At 38.5% G+C, this 9,190-nt stretch overlaps 1 protein-coding gene across 1 annotated transcript in view; it reads left to right on the top strand.

Annotated features, from left to right (window-relative positions):
* lhpp (phospholysine phosphohistidine inorganic pyrophosphate phosphatase) overlaps positions 1-9,190 on the top strand; it is a gene marked incomplete at its 5' end in the record, with an annotated part of 39,581 nt that overhangs the window by 8,892 nt on the left and 21,499 nt on the right. Inside the window, 6 exon segments of the mRNA NM_001292242.1 lie at positions 2,311-2,498; positions 3,216-3,332; positions 3,335-3,342; positions 3,344-3,369; positions 5,268-5,331; positions 6,647-6,739. Of these exon segments, the coding sequence (NP_001279171.1) occupies positions 2,311-2,498; positions 3,216-3,332; positions 3,335-3,342; positions 3,344-3,369; positions 5,268-5,331; positions 6,647-6,739 (496 nt within the window).

Here is a 9,190-nt window from a genome sequence, read left to right as displayed (position 1 = left end):
AGAGGCGTGTGGAGTAAGGAAATTTGCCCAACATTTCGTAATGCAGACGGGTGGTGAGGAGTATCATTTGCTCTCACTCCCGCTGGCCGAGGGTGGCTGGTGGGGGGTTTGGTGAGAGACAGAGAGAGGAGAAGGTGGGTGAGCAGCAATGCACTCGCAGACCGTACTGCAGTGTAGGATGGTGTGTTGAAAAGTCAGCCCGCTGCAGTACACTCAGCCTTTTAAAAAAGATCATTCTGTGTGAAAGCGATCACCACTCGCCTACCAACTGGAATCCTCGTCAACGAGTTTTGGTCACTACACTGGTCACTGACTGCCTCGCCTGCCTGATATTTCCTGGGGTGCCAGAGCTTTCTGTGAAGCCAGATGCCCATGGGCTTCACAATTTGAGGCCTTTCCTGGTCAAATTCTCTTCCATTGAGAAATGTGCCACATGTTGAGCGTAGGTTTTGCAAATTATCTGCATAAACAGATCATGTTTTTGAACTCTCCTGCCATTTTTGGATACAAACCCAGATTTACCTTGTGTGACTAGACATTACTGAGGAATGAGACCGTCGACAATTCCACGTTTTTTTTCAAGAGCAATGCACCCATTTCTCTTTCAACAATGTTTATACCAAACACACGGGTTGGTGCACATTTTACAAGTTGGCGCAATGCTGAATAAGTTGTACATGTAAATTTCATTCAAACTTCACACCGCTTAACATGATCTCCAGTTTAGCTTGTGACCAGTGACTTTTGTTTGATTACTGGAAAATGATTCAGTCCCCAATCCTCCGAATTCTACACGTCATTGAAATCAACGTTCTGTGTGACTCGCATACAAACAAAAACTTATTTAAAATGAAAGTTGAGAAGCAGATGTCATCTGTAGTTATCCAAAGGTAGCATGTGTTGTCCATTACCCTTACAAGGTCAAATTATAATTCATTATCGCTGATTAGTCCCATGATACGTTCTCTAGTTATTCAGTCAATTACATCAGTAAATTATGAGAGGCCTTCCTGAGAAAAATGAAATTACTTCACAATTCAGAACAATGGAGATATATTTGTAATGTAAATTTGACCGTTAATTGTAGCATTATATTAATGGTGCTGAGTGAACTAAGAAAGCTTTCTGTATGAAGGGCAATTACCTTTAACTGTAATTGATAATTCACACTAACTGTAATTAGCTAAGATAAATAGTGCTAAAGAACTTGATTGTTGCTCTCATTATGAAAGACCTGTCCACTCAGGCATTTTTTTTCCCCCATCTTAAAAATTCAGACTGAGTTACTCTGTTCCCTACTGTATTATATATATTTAATGAGTTTGTTTAACACCTTTATCCCTTCCTCTCCTGAAGGAGCTGATTTGTGCTGGAGTGCATTTCCACAGGTATCTATTGTCCTTCAGTATCTCACGTATGTACCTATTATTGTGTTATTCTTATTGCCAAGGAAGTAATACAGCAGCATTTGTTTAACACTCGCAGTCTCTCAATTTGGACTCTCTAGATTGCAGTCAAGTGCAAAAACCCTGCTTGTTTTTATTTCCGCTCCCCTAGCCCAGGACAGTGAGACCAATTGCAGAGCCACGTGTGTGAGAGATGCTAACACTGCACAGTTGAATGAACTGGAAACCTTCCAGGATTGAATGGCTCATGTTCCTAGACTTTCACAAAGAAACTTCCCTAGTAGTTCTGTTGCTAATGCCGTACATTTTCAATTTTGCTGTTCACGTGAGATCATTCTTCCCAGTGCTTGGCGGTTACTGAAGGGCTGCACGTTCTTTTTGGTTTATTGATTAAGACTAATTCTGTTGTAATTAAATAATTGCATTGGACTGAGGTGAAAGTACATGGGTGCATCATTCAATTATTGAACACTGACCGAACAGATAAGTAAAATGGAGGAAATGGCAAAGATAATTCAAATTCAAGCATTCCTGCATAAAATAAGGCATCACATTCTGAGATTTTTTTTAAAAAAACAAGTTTTTTGTGAAATCTTGATTCGTATTTGAAAGGAAAAAGCGCAATTAACTTTGCTTGTGATAAGAAGCTGGTGATTTTTCCAGATTTCTATCTAAGAATCGAGTGCTACTGAAACTTTAATGTCTTTTTGTGATTGCTACTGAAACGTTATCCTATGTGAAGGTCGCTGTATAAATGCAAGCTGTTGTTGCCACGATTTTCCTGGATCAGAAACTCTAGTTTCTCAGGTCTGCGAGAAACCTTGCGTGTTGTGACTTCAATGAAAATACAGTGTGTCTGTGGCCCACATTGAAGCTAACTTGCTGATTTGTTTTCTGCCACAAGGATCAAGGAGTCTGGCTTGAAGTTGCGATTCTGTACCAATGAAACGCAGGCCACCCGGGAGAAATTTGTGGCGAAGTTGCAGACCATGGGGTTTGACATAGCTGTTGGTGAAGTTATTGCTCCTGCCCCAGCAGCCTGTCGAATTTTAAAGGAGCGAGGACTCAGACCACACCTTCTTGTACATGATGGTTAGTGGCCGAGACATTCTTTCGCTCTTGTGCGGCATTTATATTTTGTTATAAGCACTTCATTTATTGACACTAAATCCATCAATGTGTTATTTGGGGACTATCTGCCCAGTGGGAGGGGTGAATTGCATGGTATTCTGAGTTTGAGGAAGTCCTGGACTCCATGAGATGTATAGTCTTCTCTTGTTTCATGCTTTATGTTTTATTCTTTAGGGGAATTAATAAATAATTGCCAGATTTTTACAAATAAGGTGCAAACAGTCTGTATGAAACACTATCTGTGAATTCATGGATACGGAGAGAAATACAGGTGCCCTGATTGTGTATTTACCAGCCCCCTCAAACAGGATTAAATAAAGACTCTTGTAGATCCATCTGTACACATGTTAATGCATGGTTTTCGATGGATCCCGTAATATGCAGCACCAACAGTATATGTCATAGCAAGTAAATCATCGATGCCCGTGGCACTGTATGTGAAAACGGATTCAAGATATCGAAATGTGCATCAGTAAGTGAGATGTTAAGTTGATGGTATTGCATTTTATTGTTGAAACGTGACCCCATCTTTTTAGGAATCCACAGTTTTCCTAGAAAGTACACAGTCGCTACATTTTACAGTATATCTTGTAAAGCGCTTTGAGGCATCCTCCTGACATGAAAGGTGCCATATCAAATGCGAGGATTATTTATTTACTGATTTTTTTTTAACTTCAGGTCTTCTACCAGAGTTTGACCAGATTGATCAATCAAACCCGAACTGTGTAATAATCGGAGATGCTGCAGAAAACTTTTCCTACGAAAACATGAACAGGGCGTTTCAGCTTCTGATGCAACTGGAAAAACCTCTCCTGTTCTCACTTGGGAGAGGGTAAGAAGGTTTACTTCTCCCTAAAATAAGAATTCCCTAAAGCCTCTTTCACCTGTCCCGGATAATTCATTTTTACATTGCATCATTGGAGAAAATTTAATCCGTCCAAGTTAATCAGGTGTAATTCAGTGAGAAACTAACAGAACTTTTGGCAAGGATCACAAGCCATTAAGGATAAGAGTGAGAATACAAGTTGTAATAATCTCTTTCTTGCATCACATCCTGACTTTGCATCACATACCTGTTCTTAAAGTGTCCCAAAGCTGCATACATTTATATGGAGATCTAATTTGCAATATTTCTTAAAGTTTGATAAACCAATTTTTTTTTACATTTTAGAAATTTGATAATTTGCAAGTTTCTTATATTTAAAAAAAATCTCAGAAATTCCACAAATTAGATGCCATTGGGTAGAAATTCCAACTTGGTCTAGCTTTACTCTATTTACATAGTATTTCAGAATGCCAGGATCTGACAAATTCTTAAATGCAGCCTTCATTTTGAAGTTTGTTTTCTGTACGTTTCTTTTAAGAACCTTTATGAAAACATCAAAATGAAGAGTGAATTCCACAACTTGCTAACACTGCACAGACCAGGAACTTGGAATATCTCTGATCTGTATGGCAGAGTAGTTTTCTCTGAAGAAATCGCAATGGCTATAGTTCTTCCCAGTAGGGAAAATTGTGAATACAGAAAGGTAAGGGAGGAAAAACGTCATCAGTTTAACATTACAATACAAAAGAAAATCTAATTCCCACGATGGTTGGAAAAAATGCTGAATTGAAAAGATCCTGTACAAAGTGCATCAACTTTGTATTCAAGTGTTTGAACCACAGTAGAAACTTACAAAATCATCCCTCTTAAAGACAGAGAAAGTAGGGAAGGATAGCAGCTCAGAATCATGTGAACTCCCATTGATTCAGTGGCATACATCTAGGTTGATGGAAATGAAAAATGACTCGGAAATGAAGTCAAAATTGGCAAGGCAGATCCACACTTCATTCAGAAAATGATAAGTTTAAAAAAGTTAGGCCAGCATGACTGAATCACTTCCAGGAGAATACCTGTAAATATATTGATTTACATTCAGCATCTATTTTAGATGGGATATGGAATTGGCTGTGTAATTTTTCCTGTCACGCCACTGTCAGGAAATGAACCTTGTTTACGCTAGCCTATGGAAGGTTAATGGTTGCTCAAGCAGAGGTCAAGTGGTCATTTGAAAGGGAGCCTTTGGTGTATAATCGAAAATGGCAGCACGATAAGCCATAAAACCATGTCCAACCATGTTGCACATTTCTCATTTGCTGTCAGATCTTAATGCAGTCCATCTGACACCCAACGGAAATAGAATTGAGGGAGGAAAAAAAATAATTTGCTGCAAATTCTGTCACTCCGCTGACATTATCTGCTTCAGAGGAGATGAATTACATTTCTATGGAAAAAACAATATAAATTAATCCAGTCTAACCCCAAATCTGAAATGGGTCATGTGGAGCCTATGGTAATACTTCATTAGGGTATAATTTATTCCCTTTTGCAGAATTGTACCAACAAAAGAAATTGCTGGATCTGTATGCAGAATAGTTTCTCAGGTAGAAATTCTCCGTTCTGTCTCTTGATACTTTTCAGCCTCTTCCATCACACGTACAAAGTTTCTAAATGTGAAAAATAAAACTTCTAGAAATGTTTCTGTTGCCTAAAGTAGCTTCTCTCTTGAACTAATAATGCCTCTGTTGGATTGTGTATTCACAGTTTTTCCTCATAAATGGAGAAGCTATATAAAATGCTCTCTGTATAACACGCTAGATATTATCTGAGTTTTTTTTTGTAGCTATGGTTTCTGTAAGGAAGGGTTACTGTATGTTTTTAATCATGTTCACCTTTCTATGTTCTAGGCGCTATTACAAAGAAACTGACGGGCTGAAGATTGATGTTGGTGTTTATATGAAGGCCTTGGAGGTACTGGAAATTAAAGTTTTTGCTGTAATAATAAATAATAATCCTTGCATTTGATATAATGCCTTTCATGTCGGCAGGATGTCTCAGAGTGTTGTGGTGTACAACAAGTACAATATAAGATGAATTTGAAGCATACAGGGCCTATCAAAGCAAAACCATTTGAATGTTGTAGCCATTTTGGGATTTAAAGTTGTGAGGTGAGGATTTTATTCCCAAAGTAATAACTGAAGAAAATTCATGAGTTACATGAATTTACGTTATTCACAAAAGCTTTAAGAATTTTATTTTGTTGCTAACCTTTTGTAAACTAAAGACTTTTTTTTATAAATTGTTCCCTTTACTGGTTGGCTTAATGGTGACATTTTCTGTCATTTACTTTTAATGTAATTTTTAAAAAAAATACAAAACACTGCAATTTATTCAGCTCTTAATGTGACAGCTGAGGTGTGTCAATCATCTCCAGCTCTGGGTTTTTGAGAGCTGATGATATTCTCTCTCACCAGCTGTTAGTTGAACCAACTCCTTGTCATGTTCAAAAGATTGATGTTTCATTTTAAAAAAAATAATAGCCTGCCTGACAGTGTCACACTTCAAAAAGTGAACTCGGGGCTCTTAATAATAATAATAATAATAATAATCCTTGCATTTGATATAGCGCCCTATTGTGTCTTCGAGACGTCTCAAAGCACTTCACAGGATATCCTATGAAGTGAATTGACTGTATATTTCTATCTTGAAGCTGTAAACCGAGGTAATGATAAAGCATGAGTGTGCATGGTTATATCTGGCTCAGTGTTGTGAAATAAAAACTAAGACAAGGTTGGAGAGGAGCTTGCCTTTTATACAGGACTTGCTTTCGACTTCAGCTGGAAGTATTATGTGATGGAACGCTAACCTGCGTCTGAATCACACAAGCTTCTTTAGTGTAGACCATTTAGCCATCATTAGCAATCGTATCTGCTTTCATTGAGGTAGTGATGGGGAGGATTGGAGGGGGAAGAAGAAATCCGTATGAAAAATTGCATCAGATATTACATCTTTAGTAATAAATGGTCTGTGGCCTTGGCATTTAATCAGAACATCAGCCATTTATTGCCTGATGCACACTTGACAGATGGATCACTTAAATAATCCACAACCTTGTTAGTTGCCTCCGTTGCTTTACAAATAGTTCTAGTTTATCTGTAATGTAAATCCACTCTCTGCAGCCAGCACTGTTTCAGAAAGGTTATCTCTTTTTTTAAAAAAAATGGTGTTTGTGCATTAGGTTTTTAGCACTGATCCATTCAGATTTTTTGAATTCTTTTTCCCCCAGTACGCCTGTGATATTCAAGCTGAGGTTGTGGGAAAGCCTGCAAATGCATTTTTCTTATCCGCGTTAACATCCATGGGATTGGAGCCACATCAGGTAAGGATTGAACTTTAATACCCGCCATTAATACTGAAATACTGGCGACCAGAATTTCGAACAGAGTTCCTTAAGAACAATTCCACTTGCGAGTCATGATTCCTTTCAGTAAAAGGAAGCACGATCATTCATTCTTCCTGGTGTGGTGTAGCTCGCTGGCTTTTATTCCGTCACTGTCAAACTGGGGTTCATCGATATTTGCAAAACTATCAGAAACCTTAATTATTGCAAGAAATCCAATTTACAAAAATCGCAAATTTGACACAATGATTACAATCATAATCATAGAATTCTACAGCACAGAAGGAGGCCATTTGGCCCATCGTGCCTGTGCCAGCTCTTTGAAGGAGCTGCCCAATTAATCCCACTCCCCTGCTCTTTCCCTATAGCCTTGCAAATGTTTTCTTTTCTGGTAAATATCCAATTCCCTTTTGAAAATTATTTTTGAATCTGCTTCCACCACCCTTTCAGGCAGTGCATTCCAGATTGGTGCAGAATTATGTGAGCTTTTGTCTTTAGAATTACGAACCTCAGCCAAATCATCCAGGGGGAAACACAAGTTGAGTTGTGTTCTTTCTTTGGAAAGAGGTAAATGTCACTTGTCTCTCCAAGCTGTTAGCTCAGTACAGAATGGTCATCACTGAATCAGATGATGGAGGGGAATTCTCTGTACAACTTTAAAGAATTCAGCAAAGCTAAGTCTGAAGACTGGCAATAGTCTAAACATATTCCATGTGGGAGGAAGGCTGGTGATATCACGTAAACTTTCTTATACATTTTCCCATTCTGACATTTTCTACCTTCTACATCGACTTTTATGCACAGAACAGGAATGCCTGAAAGTGCATTGACAACTTTAATAGTGGGACAAGGCTACTGCTGAATTGTTGGGTGGATTAAAATCCTCATTTCGGTCTACTTGCATTTGAACATGAATGAACTTTGTTTAACTCAGCACAAATATTGCATTAAAATCACTCTTAAATGTTGTTGCTAACACAGATTGCTAACAGCATTTCAAAGTCCATTTCAATGCATTCTCCTATGAATTTTGTTTTTGCTGAAACATTTTTTTAACGGTATTCCATTTTTATAATTTCAATTTGCTTTCATGAATGGAAAGAAAAATCTTGTACTTCTTTACAATCTGCTTCAATCAATAAAGCCATGAAGCATCTTTCCTGATAAGTGCCTTTCAATGGGTTGTTCTAATTATGCCCTTTGTGAAGGCTGCCTTATTTTTGCACACAGTGTAAAATGGAACTCTCCAAAGCTCATTTTTCATTTCAGTCTCTTCTCTGTGGATTGGGGATAATGTGTAGTCATTAACTCTTAAGAGGTGTTGTGAAGCAGAGCTTTTCACTAGTGCTTGCATGTTGTTGCGCTCCTAATAACTGAGTCAAGATTATTACCTGTGAAATGACTTTTGGGCGATAATTCTTTGGACTGGATGTTTTGTATGCTGGAGGCATAAAAATGATGCGTGTGCTTGTCTTTTTTTTCTTTGTTTTGTGCTACTTTACTTGCACGCGCGCTCTCTTTTTCTCTCTCACTCGTTTTCTCCTCCCTTCCCCCACCCCCACGGGGAGATGGCTTCCAACAGCAGAACAACTAAGATCAGAAGCTTACAACCTGGAGCTTGTAAGGATCCATGAAGGATTGAACCTGGATCATAGCATGTTGGGCCTTGTGTGCCTTGTGATCAATATTTCTTGTTTATAGTCTTAAGTTCAAAGTATCAAATTTCTCCTAGAATGCTCATGGAATACTCGGTGGTTTTATTTTTGAGTCTTGTTCCAAGACATAGGAGAACAGTCTCCTCTGATGTAGCTTTCGAGGGTGAAAATAGTTACAATTGGTAACTGATTGTTAATTTAGCAAAACCACAAATAAGCAGTTTGGGGAAACCGGTTACATTGGTTACATGGGGAATGCTTCATGAGAAGACTCAATGTGTTGTGAGACGATTTAAAAAATAATTGGTTGGGAAGAGGGTGAATGCTATGGAATGATGAGACTTGGTCTTGGAGAATTTGTTAGTTTTGGTAAAAATGACACAAGTGGAAGGAAATTAATCAATTGAATTTGCTATTAGACCACTGGAAATTCCGTCAGGCCGAAACACAGTGCATGTGCTAGACCAGTGTACCAGTCCGACTTTGCCAGGACAGAATCATGCCTCTGTTGCCGACAGGTGACCTCTTGCTAGTTAAACTGTTCCTGAAGCTTTCGTTTCTTGCTCCTAAATACAGGGCATTTTTCATTTTGATTCAGAGAGTCCCTTGAGTATCTGAGGTGCGATATTTTCTTGGTTAGTATAGAACGACTAGGATTATTGATGTCCAGTCAACAGTGTGCTCAGAGAGGAATGAACAGGACATTTCTACTGCCGGCTTGAGTCCTGATTAGAACTACTCTGATCTGGCACCTTTTCGAGCTTTTCTGATGGAT

Source organism: Callorhinchus milii, unplaced genomic scaffold, assembly GCF_018977255.1.
Source record: "Callorhinchus milii isolate IMCB2004 unplaced genomic scaffold, IMCB_Cmil_1.0 Scaffold7, whole genome shotgun sequence".
Taxonomy (NCBI): Eukaryota; Metazoa; Chordata; class Chondrichthyes; order Chimaeriformes; family Callorhinchidae; genus Callorhinchus; species Callorhinchus milii.
The sequence above is the reverse complement of the archived record's forward strand: the minus strand, read 5'-3'. Positions and strand labels throughout refer to the sequence as shown.